This window comes from Budorcas taxicolor, chromosome 20 (assembly GCF_023091745.1).
Source record: "Budorcas taxicolor isolate Tak-1 chromosome 20, Takin1.1, whole genome shotgun sequence".
Lineage (NCBI taxonomy): Eukaryota > Metazoa > Chordata > Mammalia > Artiodactyla > Bovidae > Budorcas > Budorcas taxicolor.
Window position 1 is genome coordinate 44,897,968 of NC_068929.1, and position 18,942 is coordinate 44,916,909.

General features: G+C 45.7%; 1 protein-coding gene across 1 annotated transcript in view; it reads right to left on the bottom strand.

Annotated features, from left to right (window-relative positions):
- PDZD2 (PDZ domain containing 2) overlaps positions 1-18,942 on the bottom strand; it is a 266,122-nt gene that overhangs the window by 72,501 nt on the left and 174,679 nt on the right. The window contains exons 4-5 of the mRNA XM_052659129.1: positions 16,655-16,787; positions 11,175-11,324 (exon numbers count right to left, since the gene is read on the bottom strand). Of these exons, the coding sequence (XP_052515089.1) occupies positions 11,175-11,324; positions 16,655-16,787 (283 nt within the window). The remainder of the gene's footprint in view (positions 1-11,174; positions 11,325-16,654; positions 16,788-18,942) is intronic.

An 18,942-nucleotide genomic window follows, 5' to 3' on the forward strand; every position in this document is an offset into this window, starting at 1 on the left:
ATCAGCAGCATTTCCATGTAAAATCTCAAAAGGCACATACATCTCACAGATTTCTGTTACCTTAAAGGCTCAGCAAAGCTCATAAACAAGTAAGATGTATTATCTAAGATATATGGTACACAAATAGGTCACATCATCCTGTTTTTCCCCCCCGTGTAATTGCCATCATTTTGTCTATTTCAGTTTCATTTCTCAACTGCCACTTTCCTTCAATCTTAATATGTTCTACTTTACATTTTAATGTGCAGACCACAGATTTAAACTCCCAGTGGACATACAAAACTAAATTACTAAGAATGATATTTCTAAGAGGAAAATTCATAATGAGGGACAGTGCTAAAGTACCATTTTGGAATACCTTAACAAGTACCCAAAAACTGGAACCAACTTACCCAAAATGATAAAGTCACTTCCTGACCCCTACAGTGTTATTTTCATAAAAGAAATTAGTTTTAGGGCAAAGAAACTTTATTACATGCTCTAGTAATCCATATTTTATTTCCACTGAAATTTGAAGGAATTTTTCAAATCCAAAGACAATAATAAAGTGGACTGCATACTAAGGGGATTTCGTTAATGTATATTTCATACGGCTCCACGCTGTGATGTCAACCTTTATATACAGATTGTGTAGCCATCAGGCCCTCCCAACATAGATTCATAAATTATAACTCTATGCTACTATACTAATGTATACATACACTTTAAAACACATAACAATCTAAAAAGAGATAAAACCTATACAACTTCTTCCCACACTCCAGTGGGACCATCTGGCTCCTCCCTCCAGCTCCTGCCAACCCTGCCCTTCAACTACTCTGGAGACCCTTTCACTATGAAGCTGCAGAGAAATAGATAGGTAGAGCGAAATCGTGTCTGACTCTTGCGATCCTAACAACTGTAGCCCGCCAGGCTCCTCTGTCCATGGGATTCTCCAGGCAAGAATACTGGAGTAGGTTGCCATTTCCTTTTCTAGGGGAACTTCCCAACCCAGGAACTGAACCCAGGTCTCCTGCATTGCAGGTAGATGCTTAACCGACTGAGCTACGTGGGAAGCCCCAAAGCTAGTCAAAGTCAATCAGTTGTGTCTGACTCTTTGTGACACCATGGACTATACAGTCCATGGAATTCTCTAGGCCAGAATACTAGAGTGGGTAGCCTTTCCCTTCTCCAGGGGATCTTCCCAACCCAGGGGTTGAACCCATGTCTCCTGCATTGCAGGTGGATTCTTTACCTGCCGAGCCACAAGGGAAGCCAGGTTGAGGCTGTGGACTACACTATTTGCTTGCTTTTTTTTTTTTTTTTGGCTGCATCTTGAGATATGCGGAATTTCCCTGATCGGGGATCAAACCCACGCCCCCTGCATTGGAAGCATGGAGTCTTAACCACTAGATTACTGGGGAAGTCCAATATTTGCTTTTCTATACAGATCACTTGGGCTGTTTACTTCCTTGAGAACTGCAAATTGCTTAGATGAAAATACAGCACAAAGCCAGGTAACAAGTTGGAACAGGCCCCAGAAAATGTGCCATGGGAATAAGCCTAACTCAAACTTCAGCAGTTTTCTGGGTAATGCATCCAGGCCAAGCAATTATTCTTATTTCCACTCCCCCCACCTATTCAGATAATCACTTCATCTCTTTAAGTAGGAAACCAAACCAAACAAAAACCACCCCTGAATTAAAATCTTATTTTCTTAGACCAGCGATCCTTGCAGCCTTGTCTGTCTCATGTTGCTCTGGAGATTCCAAAGACCACAGTGAGCTTCACACTGCCTTTTGAACATGGAGTGGCCTAAGCCACCTAAAGTGTTGCTTAAGGGAGATCTAGGTGCACTGAGATCTGCTCCTTAGGGAAGTCTAGGGCTCTGAGGGGAAGGAGAGGGTCTGTTTACAGCTTGGGACAGTGGAGAGAAAAATACACAACTCGGGGGAATTATGGATCAGAAGGAGTTCCTGCCTGCTTGGGGCTGGTCATGGGAACAATCCAGCTCCTGCAATAACCACACCAGTCTACATCCCAGGAACCGGTGTCTGCAAAGGCGCCAAGAGCCAAGATGCACAGGCCAAGGCTCTGTTCACAAAGGATCCAGTGTGCGCTCAGGGATCTGTGCTTCCAAGTCTTCCACAAGCAGCACAACCACCACAGCTTCTTTCTCTGCATCTCAAACTGCAGGAAGGACGGAGGCAGCAGGGAACCTCAAAGCTCCTCTTATCTCAAGGCCAGGCACAGATCGGTACCTGGGCCTCATCCAGCCCCCAGCCAGGAGCTTCTTAGGAGCCCTGCCACGTTGGGGCATGCCTGAAAATTGCTATATGCCCAACAAAGGTGCTGAAGTTCCATATCAGTTTGGCCACCTGATATGAAGAGCCAACTCACTTGAAAAGACCCTGATTCCGGGAAAGACTGAGGGCAGGAGAAAAGGGGGCAACAGAAGATAAGATGGTTGGATGGCCATCACTGACTCAATGGACATGAGTTTGAGGAAACTCTGGGAAATACTGAAGGACAGGGAAGCCTGGTGTGCTGCAGTCTATGAGGTCATAAAGAGCAGACACGACTGAGCAACTGAACAGTAATAACAACAAAGGTGTGCAGCCACACTGGCTGCTTTCTACAAAGGTTTGCTTTTCAAAATCTGGGTAAGCATCAGAATCACCTGGGAAGCTTCTGAAAACAGACCCCACTCAGATCTGCCAAACAGGCTTTCCACGGTGGGACCTGGGGACAGATCAGCCTAAACTGCACCCTCCCTGTGCATTTTAACATCCACTCGAGCACGGAGATCCCTGAGTACATTTATGCTACACACAGCTCTTCCCTTCCTGCATTTGTGAAGTGCGTTCACCTTTTTGGGCCTTTCTGCTTTTCCCTCGTTGCTGCCTTGGCTGTAACATGACGTGTCCAGTGGGACAGCTTCGCTCCCAGCAGAGCTCAGCGGTCTTCTCTCTCACCATGAATTTCTAGCCTATAAAACACCAAGTACGGAGCAGCCACCCCCAAGGATCCTGGCGGCTCTGACACTTTACATGACTGTGTTCCAGAAGCTGCATTTTTGAGTTCCGTGCTTTCTTCCCTGGGGCCTTTCTGGCTAGTCTTTCCACTGGCATTCCACCACTTTACCCACTCCCTGGGGACAGGCGATCTTTTATGGTGGTTGGTTTGTTTAAAGTTCCCTTTTCTAAATTCTCTTGCTAGCTGCTAGCAGCCTTCCAAGCTTAACCAAACAGAAAATGAGAAATCTACTCAGTTGTTAGGGCTTCCCTGGTGGATCAGCTGGTAAAGAATCTGCCTGCAAAGCGGGAGACATGGGTTCAACCCCTGAGTTGGGAAGATTCCCTGGAGAAGGGAATGGCTACCCACTCCAGCATTCTGGCCTGGAGAATTCCGTGGACTCTATAGTCCATGGGCTCGCAAAGAGTCGGACATGACTGAGTGACTTTCACATACACTCTCAGTTGTTAATGAGGTGGTTCCAGAGATATCCTACTTTAAGGAAAGGGACATTGTTCTCCCAATGCTATACGTGGAAAAAAACAATTTCTGTATCACTGATATTTGTGTCCCAGATGGAAACTCCCATAAGGGAGAGAGGCAGACACAAACAGTAAATGCCTACTAGGTACCAAGTCTATTTAAAATTCACGGTGTGCTGGGCAGGACGGGCAAGCCAACAGAAGGTAACCAAGTCTTATGGTGAGGAGTATGTAGCAGCATTAAGGAAGGAGAGAGGGGAACAACCACCCACCAGTCTGCCCACCTGTCCAAATACCCATCCGTAATACGAACTGAGTCAACTGTGAATAAACCTGACATGAGCCCTATTCCGTGGATCCTCCACTCATGGGAGAGAATGGTATTAAACGAGCAGTCTCATGCATACATACGTCTTTCCATCTGCGATAAGGGTCATGAAGGAAAATATAGCATGTATTACAGGCATGAAGGACATGTGCATCCAGGAAAACTTCCTGGAGGAGGCGAGTCCTGAAGTTAGATAAGTAGACAGTGGCAGCCTAAGGAGAAGGCGAGAAGGAGACGTTCCTGACCCAGGGGCACACAGAGGACTTCTCTGAGCAGTGGCTGCTACTGCTCTGTGCTCAAGGGACGTGAGACTCAGCACCAGAGCCCACTGCTGACCATCTGAGCAGCCTGTCTAAAAACCCTTCATCTCAAGGCTTTAGCAAAAAACAGTTGCTCCCCTTACAAAAAGCTCAGGGACATGGCTGATTCCTATTGGTGTGTGGCAGAAGTCAACACAGTATAGCAATTATCCTTCAATTAAAAGTAAATAAATTTTAGAAAAAGGTACCCTCCCCCCCCCAAAAAAAAGCTCAAGGAGCCCTGAGCCAGTGTCTCTTGGCATTAATAGTTTCACTCTGTGAAGACCTGTATTTTCAGGCAGACCCTGGCTCCTCCCTGCTGTAATACTAATCGCAAGCTTACACACACTGCTCACTGTCCCTTGCATTAGCCTCCAAGTTTGATTCCCCAGAATGGTCTAGCTCAGGCCCCAAACATCAGGCAGCCCCACTTTCTGACTCCAACAGGAGTGGCACTCTCACACACTTCAGTGAGAGCCCTCAGCGCCCAGGGAAACACTCAAGAGCCAATTTATCAATCACTCAATGCAAATAAAACCCAACAGCGCCTCTCCTTTTTCTCCATATATAGATTAATATATTAATTATTATATTTATATATATATATAGCCCCCCCTCCTCCCCAAGGATGCTGCTTTTTCCAAAAGGCTGTGATTCAGTTTTTCACACCTCAGGGCTAAGCCATCAACAAACAAAGAATTAAACACCCACATCAGACTTACAGAACGGTAAGATCCACTTTGGTTCGTCTTTCCTTTTGAGAGACGAACTCCTTTATTCCTTCTTCAACCTTAATAAACCCAAAGGTTCTCCAAGATTTTCCAAACCGGGGATTCCAAAAATGTTAGAACTGATTCCCATCATGCCAAAGGAAGCCGGATACAGGTCTGCTGATTGATGTGCTAAACAAATCTTCCTAGCAGAGCTCTGACAATTGCAGATTTGGCAGCAACAATCATTACTTCCATTTTCATTTTTGTTTGTTTTTGTTAAAAATATAAAAAGGGTATGACAGGTTCCTAATCACTTAAAAGGAGGTATCACTCATTCCACACACTGTTATGTTAAAACCCTTTTTCTACTCTTCATTTTAAAAATAGCCACTCTCTCAGAAGGCCAGATACATATTTTTCCTTAAAAATCTTATTTTAAAAAAGATGAACTGGATGCAAACTATTATATATAGAATGGACAAAAAACAAATTTCTACTGTAAAGCACAAGAAACTATATTCAATATCCTGTGATAAACCATAATGGAAAAGAATATGAAAAATATATGTATAACTGACTTTTGCTGTAAAGCAGAAATTAATACAACATTGTAAATCAACTATGTGAAAGTGTTAGTCACTCAGTCATGTCTGACTCTTTGCGATCCCATGGACTGTAGCGCTCCAGGTTCCTCTGTGCATGGGATTCCCCAGGCAAGAATATTGGAGTGGGTTGCCATGCCCTCCTCTAGGAATGAGGTATACCTGACTTCGAAAGTTTATAAATTTAAATATTTTCTTCCTCCTCTCAAAGAGACTGGGCTTCCCTGGTCGCTCAGAAGGTAAAGAATCTGCCCACAATGTGGGAGACCTGGGTTCGACCCCTGGGATGGGAAGATCCCCTGGGATGGGAAGACCCCCAAAGACACATATAGCAACAAATAATTAGAAAACAGCAGATGCTAAATGGCAGGGGAATGGAGAGTAGCAGGTTTGGGAGTGTGCCAGGGAGGGTTGTATGTGTGCACATGTGTTGTGTTGTGTGTGTGTGTGTGTTGAGGTCTGCCAGGAGCACAGACAGAAGGAAAGGAAGCACAGGCGGGCTGGATCTGATGGCTTCACGTTAAGCAGTTGTGATTTTTAAGTCAGCGTGACTGAGACACCTTGAAGGACTTTAAAGAGAGTGACATGGTCAGCCTCTCATTTAAAAATTGCCATTGTCAGGCAGAAGACAAAGTGGAGAAGGCAGACTTGAGAACGAATGACCGACTGGGTGGATCAGGACCACAGTTAGTACCGGGGAGGGGACTAAACTTGGCTATCTCTGAGATCAACCTGGCGGTTTTTAAGATCAGATGTGGTGGAGGGAGGGGAGGGAGAACCCCCTCAATAAAGTCAGACCCCACTGAGATGGTGACAAGTATGCAAATGACTGTGGGATTTCACTGTCCCATCCCAGTTCTCTTTTTGCTGCCTTTACTCCTCACACTTGATACTCACCATATGGTTCTATTCTAAGCATGCATATGGCTCTATTCTAAGCATGGCTAGAGCTTTTTGAAGGGAAAATCTCATGGCTGTTTATTGCAGCCATGAAAAATAGATCACACGGGTGCTCAGGGCAGACCCTGAGCGTTTGTATTACATTTGCTCCATTTAAGTGCTTGGGGCATCCATGACTTAGAGGTGCAGGAAGATTCAAAGTCAGAGTCGAACTTGGCAGCAGGTTTCATCATTATCATCAGGGAAGTAAAAGGCTTTGTGACTTAGTTGATTAAAACAGTACCAAGTTTCTTTCATCTAAGTGGTTCACCTGGTGTTTAAAGATCATAAAACAAAGAGTCTTGGATTATAAACATAAAACTAAAAAATAGTTATTTCCTCCCCCTTCCCCGCCCCTCAGGAGCTCAGCACCTTGAGAAAGCCCAGCAGGAGATTCTGGGCAGACTGTGAAGTTGGGAAAATGTCATGTGCTTGCTTCCTGGCCCTGCAGGAGGCTGTCTCATACCCAGGTCATCTGGCTTGAAACCAGAGCTCAAGGGAGTGGCTGACAGATGGTGGGCGTTCAGGCAAGGATGACAAGCCAGGGAAGAAGGCTGGTGTCGCTTCTCTGTGATGTTTTGTGAGGGGTGTGGATGGAAGGTGAGGTGAGGTGAGGGTTGTCTGGAGCACAGAGAAGGCAGAACTAACAGTCAAGGAAGGTCAGTGCCGGTTTCTCCACCGACGATAAGGGGTTTGAGATTTGCATGTGCAAGTTGGAGGTGACATGATGGAGAAAGCTGCACCCAGAAGTACAGCTCTGAAATACGTGTACTTGCGGGGGACTACTTCTCAGTCATCTGTTTCTTCTTAAAAAGCAGCCTAAAGTTTCCCAAATAAAGTGTGTTAAGAGAGAACACATTGAAAGTCCTTTGGCAAAACTGCAGTAACAAGCATACACAACAAATATATACAACAAGATGTGATTAATTTGTAAACTTTTAAGATAATGTTATTGGCAATGACAGGCCCCAGGCACTGCTAGAAATGTAAACTAGCATAACCTCTCTGGAGAAAACTTTTAACTACGCAATTCTGCTGCTACAAGCCATTGCAGCAAGTAAGAAAATGAGAAATGTGCAGAGGGCTACATGGACAATCATGTTCCATGAAGAATTCTTTATGATTTTAAAAATAAAATACACATGTGATAGATGTAAATGGAATTTTTGGTAGAAAATTAGTAAAATAAATTATGGCATATCCATGTTATAAAATATTAGCCATTATAAATCATGTTTTAGGGGAGATGTTTATGATTATATCATTAAGACCATAGCAAGCTTCATAAGTTGTTAATATAACGTCAATTAAAAATATATATGTGTTTGAGAAAAAAATCAACTTGAAAAGCATAGCAAAATGTTAAATCCTACTATCTTTCACTAGTACGATTGTGGGTGATTTGTATTTTATTTGTGAGGTTTTCTTGGGGACGGGGGGACCAAAAACCACTTATATAGCAGAAACATTACACTTGAAATTAGAACAACTCATTTAACTCATAATTTAAATTATGAGTTATATTTATACATATATATTACATAAATTGTTATTTAGTTGCTAAGTCGTGACTCTTTTGTAACCCCGTGGACTGTAGCCCATCAGGCTCCTCTGTCCAAAGGATTATTTCAGCAAGAATACTGGAGTGGGTTGCCATTTCCATGTCCAGGGGATCTTCCTGACCCAGAGATCGAACCTGCATCTCTTGCTTGGCAGGCAGATTCTTTACTACTGAGCCACCAGGGAAGTCTATATTACATAAATACATTTATAAAAAGCACTATAATTTATAAAGCTACAATAAGTCTAAGTTATAATTTAAATAAATGTATATAACATGTAATACATTTAATACATGTCATGGCTAATGTTTAGAGCAGTATTTAGTGTAAAAAAATTTTTAGACAAATAATGCCTTGGATTTTTCGGCAAGAGATTATGAATTATGAAATTTTAAAACGTGATTATAACCTCTCCGCAGACTGCTGGGCCACATACTTGCCCTGGCCCTTGTCAGAGGAGGTGTGGGTGTGCAGCAGACTTTTCCTCTCTTTACATCCTGAGCTTACTCGACTCTCCACTGAGAGCTGGCTGAGTTGAGCAGGGCGGTGGGATCGAGCCCTCCAGACTGTGGGCACGTGAGGGGGAAAGCCGTGGGCTGGAGAGCCATGCCTGGTTAGGAAGGTGGGACTGGCAGAGTCAGGCTGGAGTTGAACAGTTTACTGGCTGGACTGCCACACACTCTATCCCTTCTGTGTGGAGGGTGACTGCTGTGCCAGCAGGGAATGGACAGTGCTGGGGGCGTGGGGAGGAGGTCACAAGGAGGATGGGCAGGCTCAGAAAGATCTTGGCCTTGAAGGGTGGGCAGACAATAGCGGGAGAAGAGACACAAGATAGTCAGACAGTTCCAGGCTTATCCAGAGAGCCATCTGTCTCTGTAAGTCACCCCTGTAGGGGCTGAAATGTTGATATCAGCCCTTTGAGGCTGCTAGGATATGGTCAGCTACGAACCAGGGGCATAACCATAATGTCTGTGGTGGATAAACCTAGTTAGATTTTGTTGTCATTTTTTCATTAGTTTTAAATGAATGCTTGTCCTGTTGTTTGTTTTTAAATGTATTAAGTTATTTATAACCCAGCACCAGATGTACTGGCTAAATTCTAGGGATTCACTGGGAACCCAAACCAGACATCATGTTCCCACATTGCATGGAGTTCACAGTTAGATGGGAGAAACAGATTTTAATCAAATAAGCACAAATCTAAATGTGACAAGTAGTTCACGGGAAAGCCACATGGTCCTGGTGTGAGAGCTAAGAGATTTAATATAGATAGGATATATTCTGGAGGGTTTCCCAGGTGGTGCAGTGGTAAAGAAATCTACCTGCCAATGCATAAGAAGTAAGAGATATGGGTTTGATCCCTGGGTCAGGGAGGAGAGAAGGAAATGGCAGCCCACTCCAGTATTCTTCCTTGGAGAATCCCAGGGACAGAGGAGCCTGGCGGGCTATAGTCCACGGGGTCACAAAGAGTTGGACATGACTGAGCGACTCACTCTCTCTCACACACACACACATACACACACACCCCTTCTTCAAGATGTTTTCCTTTGTTTACTGGAAAGTTGTCTTAAAGTACTGATTTTGTTAGAACAAAATTTACTGCCATCTTCCAGAAAACTGTGCTCATAAACACAAAAGCCTGTGATATTTATGATGTAGGTGGCGTTCCTTTAGATGTGGTTACCTTTGTGCAGTCCACAATCTGCACAACCAGCGTTTAGTGGCCCTGGAACTCTAGTGATAAAAAGGAAAAGGAAAAAGTAACTTTTTCTTTCTTAAATTATCATATTATAAATAGTTGTATAGATGTGAGAGTTGAACCATAAAAAAGGCTGAGTGCTGAAGAACTGATGCTTTCAAACTGTGGTGCTGGGGAAGACTCTTGAGAGTCCCTTGGACTGCAAGGAGATCCAACCAGTCAATCCTAAAGAAAATCAATTCTGAATATTGATTGGAAAGACTGATAATAAACTGAAGCTCCAATACTTTGGCCACCTGATGTGAAGAGCCAACTCCCTGGAAAAGACTCTGATGCCGGGAAAGACAAGAGTCAGGAGAAGAAGGGGACAACCGAGGATGAGATGGTTGAATGGCATCACTGACTCAATGGACATGAAGTGAAGTGAAAGTTGCTCAGTTGTGTCCAACCCTTGGTGACTGTATAGTCCATGGAATTCCCTAGGCCAGAATACTAGAATACTGGAGTGGGTGGCCATTCCCTTCTCCAGGGATTTTCCCAACCCAGGGATCAAACCCAGGTCTCCTGCACTGCAAGCAGACTATCAGCTGAGCCACCAGGGAAGCCCAATGGACATGCGGCTGAGCAAACTCCGGGAGATGGCGAAGGACAGGGAAACCTGGTGTTCTGTAGTCCATGGGGTTGCAGAGAGTCAGACACAACTGAGTTACTAAGCAACAACAACAATTATATAAATGAGAGAAGAGATACATTTTGTGTTGCTGTCTTCTAAGGCTTAATTACAGACGAGACTAACTTCCCAACACTTACCATGCTGCCTAGGCTCAGTGCTACTGGGAAGGAGTAAGAGATCCAAATGGCAGAAAGGCGGGACCCTCCCTGGGCCTGGATGGATGGGGAACAACTAAGAAGGTTTTCTATTAAATATGAGCTATCTGTAAGATGTGGGGAACAAAGAGGAGACCACAGAGCTGCGCTGCAACCACAGTTAACCACAGCCCTCCCGCCTCTGCCAGACCACATGGCGGGGGCGGGGGCAGCACACGAGGGCATGAAGGGCCACAGGCTGTGTGAGGAAGAGCCACGAGCCAAGCGCAAAGCCCTCATTTCATTAAAACTGGGAGATACATCCATGCAAGTTTGCCTGAATGGGTTCTGTGTTGCTTTAACATTCCACTTGCAGCCAGACATCGCTCCGTCTAAGCTCAACTTCACAAGCAATAATTTTCAAACACTGTATCAAGAAATAACGATAAAATCCTTGGTATATTATTAGACACCCGGAAGTTGGTACATGCACTGAACTCAGCACCAATCGCTCTCTTATTTCCAGGGGTATGGCGCCGATTGTTTTTTCTTAAACGAAAAGTATTACCTTCATAGATTTTTCTGGATGATTCTAACAAGAAAAAAATAAAAAGATGCACTGTGGTTCTCTCCCATCCTGGTCTGGACCATAATGTCTATCTCAAGCTTTTATCTCTGGCCCTGGTACCCATGTCTTCTGCAGAACATCATCCCAGCAGAGCATCCTGGCAGAGCGCAGGCGCACTTACTGCTCTCTGGATGGAAGATGAGCCGGTGCCTTCGTCCTCGTCTGGCTCCTGATCTTCGTTGTCAGTCCAAGAGGAAACGTCCTCTGTGGAGCTGGTCAGGTCAGGCAGACTCTTAGACGTCAGCCTCAGGAGGTCCTCGGCAGAGTTCTCCTGCGGGGAAACAATGAGAGGCCCGCGAATTACTCTGTGATATCAAGGTCAAGGAAACAGAGCAGAGTCAACGGTGGGTGGCCACGTGTTCCCAGTCCAAGGACTACATGGAGTATATGTTCGCATTTCCAGGTGTGCGCAGTGAATGTACATGTCAGGGGTACAGAGCCAATTTAAACCTTGAGGTTTTTTTTCCCCTTGATGAATCAGTGTTTCTTAGGTGAATGTTTCTATGAGTAATCTAAGCTCCCTGAACTTAGGATCCTTTGATTCCCCCCCACCCCACCCCTCATTGTCGTATTACTTTCAGGATGTAGTTTAAACTCCCTCATTGGCAGGCCAACGTCAGAGATTTGGCCTCTGTCCAGCTCTCCAAACTCATCTGCCTCCATTCTCCCCTCTAAGCCTCCTTTCCATTCAAGGCACCCTGACTTTCAAACATGCCAGGCTCTCTCCAGCCATGCTTCCTCTTTCACCAGCAGCTCCCCTGCCTAGACCACTCTTCTTCCCAAGGCTAAGACCTCTTTGGGCAAAGCTTGAGCATCCTCCTTTGCCTTCCTGGAGTCCCACATTTCTCCTCTCCTCTACCATTTACTGCCTCACTTTGGGTATGTACCTTATTCATCTATCTCCCTTTTTGTCTGAGAGTTCCCCAAACCATGTCTACTCAGCGCTGTGTCGCCAGGTCGAGCTCAGAGCTCGAACATCCACTATATTCTCCTCTCGCTCACTGCTCATCTCACAAGCCCCTGTTGGTTAGAAAGATTAGATCATTTACTGAATCGCAATGAGAGTGGAGACTGATAATGTCTGCCATGAAAGCAGTCCTTGAACAACTTTTAAAGGACAACAGAAATATATGGAATCACATTCTATTAAGATTAGACTCCAAAGGGGGCTTCATCAACACAGCCCTTCCTTCCTAGACACAGATAAAGTCAGAATGGGTGTGCGGTGCAGGCGAGATCCATGAGGCCACGTGACAATCCCAAGGACAAATGAGGCATGCACGGGAGCTGAGAGCTCTCCTGGGGAAGGACATGGCACGCGAGGCCAGGGGCCATGGCTGCAGGGCTGATCTGAGGCCAGAATGAAACAGCAACGTGCCCTCTCCTCTTGCTGCCCCACCAGCAATTTCTACCAGGAAGGAAACATGTGGAAAGTTTTGATCATCATATTCCTTGGGGGATGACAGAAGATAGAACAACAAAGAATACCCAGCTTATATAAGGGACACTACAAACTACCAGTGAGTTGGCCCCTGGTGACAGTGACGTTTGTCCCTAGTTTGATGCGGATTCCACTCCTTCAGGGTACCTGAACCTCATTCATCTTAGATCAGTAATTTGTGACTACCATACTTTCAGACCTTGCCCAAGGAAAGGAAAGAGTTATTTGTGAGAAAGTGAGCTGAATCCTCTTCTGTGATGTCAATTCTGCTCAACTACTAATAGCAGGAAGCTTAAAAGAGTGAAAGTTCCAACTATTGAGTAAATTTCACAACAGCCACAAGATAGAATAGGCACTGTCATTAAAAATGCTGATCTAGAAATACATTTCCTGATGTGGAAAGCGCTCTTTTAGTGGGTTACTTAGTGAAAAAGCAGGTTAAAAATAATATGTAAGAACCGTATTAATAACAGACGTAACAATAATCTGGATACAATATGAAAACCATAAAGACACATTTTTGCAACTGCTCACTGTGACCAACTACATTGTTTAGAGATCTTTATTGTTCATTTAATCTTCCTAACATCCCATGAAGCAGTTATTGATTCTCACTGCACAAGTGAGATTTTGAAAGAAGCACCAACTTGCTCAAGATACACAGTTTTTAAAGGGCTGTGCTGGCCCCTGAATCCTGGTAGGACTGCCTCCAGGTACACCCTGTCTCCTTGTGTTTGATTCCATTTGAAAGGAAACATGTTCTGTCTGGAAGGAAACACCGGTTAGTGGATGGTACCATTGGCGATATTAGACATTTTACCATGTTTTTCTTCTCTATACATTTTTTCTGGGTTTTCTACATTAGATACAATGAATACATATTTGTTGTTAATAAAACCCAAGAGTGAAACAAAAAAGAGACAGTGCACAAGAGAAATTCGTGTTGCTATGCATGTACTTCCAGGAATATCAAGATGAACTAGGACATTCTGAGTTTATTCATTCACCAAAAACTTTCTAAGCTCCTCTCTTATACGCAAACGACATACTGTGCATAAACACGAGACATCCTTTCCAGAAGACAGTAACTGTTATATTTCTAAAACAATGCCTGTTAAGTTTTGTGACAAGGTGATGCTTATCGGCATAAGCATATAATTTAGATTTTTAAATTATTCCTTATATGTGACAAGTCAAAAGTTTTTTATTCTTTTCTCTCTGAATATAAAGGCAGAACTGAAGTCTATAGATGACTTGTTTTTTGGGATAAAGAAGAGGAACAGAAGTCAAGCAGCGCCTAATGATCAGGTGCTTTTTCTCCATGGATGAGCACCTTGGATGGAGCAGAGTAAGTTCAGGAGCAAACAGCTGGCAGCTGTGCAGCAGTGTATATTGCTTAGTTGTAGGTGAAGCAAATGGGGAGGAGGAGAAAGCTCTGAGGACTGGTCAGCTTTAGGGCCGTAGCTCTGGATAGATGGCCAAGAACCAACAGACTGAAAACCAGAATGGACTCCTGTTCCTCAGCTCTGGACGCTGCTCAGCTCTACAAAAGCCTCAGCAAGCATCCCAAAGTGTCACAGCCTCTGGTAGGAACATATGACCTTGTTCTAACACCACGGGCTCTGGATTCCTTTATATCTTATGCGACTAAGGGGCAGCATGAAACTCTGACGGCCAGCGGACCCAGGATGAAAGCTGCTTCTGCCACCCACCGCCTGTATGATCCCTGGACAGATTACCTTATCGCTTAGATTCTAATCTCATCTGAATAAAAAGAACTAATAGCTCTCTCATGGGATTCACTTTAAGAATTAAACGAGATAGTAGGTATAAAGCACCTGGCACCCAGTGGTACCAAGTACATGTTAGTGTCTTTCTTCCTTTAAGTTGATGAGTGATGTCTGTTTTCAAAAATCTCACGTGTGCCCCTTAATTACCAGTTTTACCCATGAGGGGTCGTTTTTTGTTTTTGTATTTTGTGTCGTTTATGTAATAATGACTGGCATAGAAGAGATTTCTTTCCCACTTTCCAAACTAGCAGGAGAAAGAAGTCAGTCCAGAAATAAAGGTTTGGTGCACGTGCTTTAATGCCTGTGCAGAGACCTCTGCATGGTTAAGCTGTAAGCTTGGGGAGGTGGGGTGCGTGTGTGTAAGAACCAATAATGCTTTTCAAATTCCCACCACATCTGGTCAAATGAGGAATTTGTTTCAGCCCTTCCCTCCTTGTGGGATCCCCCAGGCTGACCGAGAGCATCCCTGGCTTTGCTCCTGCCCCATCCCTAGGGAGAGGATGCCCACGGCATCTCTGGGAGGTGAAGATGGGGTGTATGAATGGAGGTCTCAATTCCTGCCTCCAGGGCTTCAGCATCAGCTCTTCCTGCCAAGTCTTTGCCAAGCTCAGAATTCTAGTTGGAAGCAGGATTGGGGGTACATGGTATAAAGGAGAAAGTGAAAGTTGCTCAGTCGTGTCTGACTCTTTGTGACTCCATGGACTATACAGTTCATGGAATTCTCCAGGCTAGAATAGTGGAGGGGGTAGCTGTTCCCTTCCCCAGGGGATCTTCCTAACCCAGGAATCAAACCCAGGTCTCCTGCGTTGCAGGTGGATTCTTTACCAGTTGAGCCACCAGCGAAGCATAAAGGGGGAAAGTAGATTTTTCAGATGACTCAAAATACTCACCTATTTATTAAACCCAGGAGGTGCTAGTGGTAAGGAACCTGCCTGCCAACGCAGGAGACACAAGAGACACAGTTGGAAAGATCCCCTGGAGGAGCAAACGGCAACCCACTTCAGTATTCTTGCCTGAGAAATCTCATAGACAGGGGAGCCTGGCAGGCTACAGTCCATGGGGTCGTAGAGTCAGACATGATTGAGCACACAAAATCTAAGAAGGAAAATAAATAAAAACCTGTGCATGCAGGGTTCAAAAGTAACATCAAGGATAATTGGGGGAAATCAGCCATCCTGGTGAGAGCTATTGCTGGGAAGGGTTAAGGACGGAGTGGCTCACACCAGTGCTCCCCTGAATTGGATCCAGGATGAACTGGAACGAAGCCCCGTGGCTCCGCTGCACTAGCCCCCAAGTCCTGAGGGCTCTCCCCTGGGCTCATGGATGTCACTATCTCATCAGACAATGGAGCAGAACCCAGACAGCCCTGTTCGTCCCCTTGTCCCGCAGCCGCGGTATCCCACTGCCTCTCTGCGGTGCTTTAAGGCTGGTGAGACCTGGGGAGAGAGCAGATGGGGGTCCCAGACCTCAGCATTAGTTTCACATGCTCTGACGGGTGGGGATGAAAGGAGCCCCAGCCTGAGGCCTCATGAAGAAGAGGTGGCATCCAGACAGAGGGCATGGCCAGACTTGGCGCCATAGCAAGAGTCAGGGTCCCGGCACTCTCAGCTGCATCAAGGTCCCCTTGAAAGCTCTGTCTCGCTGGGTCATTTGTAAAACTGAGGAGGATGGGAGGAGACGTAGCTGGAAGCAAGGTTCACAAGGCTTCCTCCAGCACGGATGTTCTGTGCTGCCAGGGGTCAGAGCCCGGGCCTGCAGCCTGCCCGTGCTGCCCCAACCTCCTTCCTGCAGGTCCTGGAAGATGCGCATCTCCAGAGGCACGTCACCTCCCTCTCGCTCCTGCTTCCACATCTCCTCCTTGGTTTCCCCTTGGGCCAGTTGCTACTCTCTCTATCCTGTCTTTTCTCCCATTCATCCCTTTTCCTTAGTCCTTTTGTTGCTTTTTAGTCCCCTAGATAAACCTATCGTGAAAGTTGCTCAGTCGTGTCCAACTCTTTGCATCCTAGTCCATGGAATTCTCCAGGCCAGAGTGCTCGAGTGGGTAGCTGTTCCCTTCTCCAGGGGATCTTCCCAACCCAGGGATCGAACCCAGGTCTCCTGCATTGCAGGTCGATTCTTTACCAGCTGAACTACCAGAGAAGCCCAGATATACCTATAAAGACTCTTAAAGGATGGCAAGATGATTAAAAGCCCTTAAGCTCAGGGCCCCTTGTGGGCTTGCACTGCAGAATCATGGCTATTTGCCTGGCCCAAGCAAAGGCGAGTACGCATGTGTTAGGGGGCGGGGGTGAGGGGGTTCACGGGGAGGGCTCCCGACCAAATCTACCACTGCCATTCAAAATATTTTAAAAAACAAACAAATCCACCTACCTTGCTGGCCACCACCAGCTGAACCACACCAGTGGCTGAGCGAAGAATGGCCACAGCTTCCTCGTGGGACAGCCCGACTAGTAAGTGACCATTGATTACCAGCAGCTCATCTCCTAAGGACAGTCTGCCATCCCTGAGGAAATGGAGACGGGAAAAAAAAAAAATCCCTCATCAAGATGTTCTAGGCTCGAGAAGGGCCATCTTCCTGGAGCTGGGGAGGGTTGTCAGAAGGGGACAGTCCAAAATGCGCTATAGAGGGGTACGGAAGATGGGGATGGCTGGGGTGGGACTGTTTATCCTTCCGTCAGGGTCTAGATGCCCAGTGAGCAGAGCTAGGAGCTTCACGATTTCAGATGGTCCCTTAGTTACAGGCACGATCATAAGTTACCACCATATCCTACATCAATGTCAGTGAACCTCCCATCCAGGTGGAGACATGATGGAGAGGAACTGAGACCCCAAAGCTTTAGGATACTTAAGTCTTTCTTTTCTCCGTCCTACCTGCCATCCTGCCCTTGTGACTGAGTCATCAGCTGAGTCTCTGAGCTGAGCCCCAGAAGAACGAAGGTATCCGAAGCTCACCGGGAATCCTTCCCTAACACACGCCCCTCTCTCCCCCCAGGTGACACACTGTTGCCCGGATTTCCTCTGTGGCACCTGAGACCCTGCACCTCATGTGTCTGTAACCCCCCCGCCCAAGAGTCACAGGGCCTCGAGGGTCAAGTCTCAAACTGCCTCCTTCCTCCTTGTGTCTCTGCCGCCAAGCTCCATAAGCAGACGGATGAACAGAAAAATGAACAAAGAAACTGCCCAAGTTACTGCTATTGCAGGGAACAGACCTGGTGTACATCACAGGCATGCAAGAGTGTTCTCTTTGTTTCCTTTAAATTAAGGGAAGGACTTGGAGCTTCCTTCCTACTGGGCTGGAAGGAGGTCCAGACACCATGGGGTCTGCCTGCCATAGGGGGTCAACAGTTCTCTGGGTGCCAACTGAGCCTCCAATGGACTGGTCTCCCATGATCCCAAAGCAGCCAGAGGCTCTTCATCCCCACTGCTAAATATGAGATGGGAAATTGGGTGAAGTTGAGAGTCCCAGAGCCCAGGTCCTACCATCCCCTCTGGAGGCTTTGCATCAACATCCAGGATTCAAGGGTGGCACTCACGCTTGTCTCTCACACAGATTCACCCCAGTGTTTTTGTCTCCAGTCTATAGACTCTCTCCTCCTTGCTTTCTGTCACTGAATTAACCAACTTCCCTCTCCTCCTCTCCCTCATCATTTTCTCTGTCTTCTAGGGCATGTATCGTTATCTTTTCTATGAATTTAGGCTTTAACAGAAGACAGGAGGCATGAGAGATTGCTGACAATCTCTGCTTTCTGTCCTACAAAAATCCCTAAAGCAGAGAAATGCTAAGAATCCCAGTAGATGCTTGGGATGGAAAGAGAAGAGAAAGAGGGAAACCATGGTGAATAAGCACACCGGAACCTCAAGGAGGCATGAGGGCAAGCTCTCTGAAGGAGAGGCATTCAGGAATACTGGGGAACACAGTGGCTGAACCAGTGTCCTTGGGTTTACTTATCCACACCACCATCAAGCCATCCACGTCTCTGTTCCTCTTATTTTCCTCTTTGATCCCATCTTTCTCCGCTCCAGTTATTAACTAGAATGCCCCACACGTGAACTAAACACCCAGACACATACACACATACAGGCTAGGGGTGTAAGAAAATGGTGAGACCCATTAAAAAATGGCTCACTTGAAAAATAGATAAGAACAGTTCTACTTAAGCTCAGCTCTGGGCACAGGAATTTCCTAATTGCCAACTTTCCAAAGACCTAGGAGTAATGGGGATTATGGCTATCTGATGAGAATTCTTTAAAGCATCTATACTTTGGGAAGTGTGATGATGCTCGTATGGATATGAACTACCTAAGGTCTTAAACCTTCAGTAATTACCGCCACCCAGGTAAGTGACACCTGCAGTTAAACTCTTCTCTACTCAGGCTAACAGGATCATACTTTCTAGTTATGGGACCGATGAGCATTGAACACCTTGATAATCTGTGCACTGGTCTTCTCCTTGGTATTCTATTCTTCAGACCAAATACTTCAAGCTCCTTCAACTTCGCCTAATAAGATATGTTTTTGAGAGCCCCCAAGGTCTTGGGCAGGGCATTATTGCTCTGGTTTGCCATTTCCCTCTTAGCATCAGGGTACCTGGGCTGAATACTAATTCCAGACTGGAATCACCTCCCTCATTAGTGAAATTCCACCTTTACCCACTTAT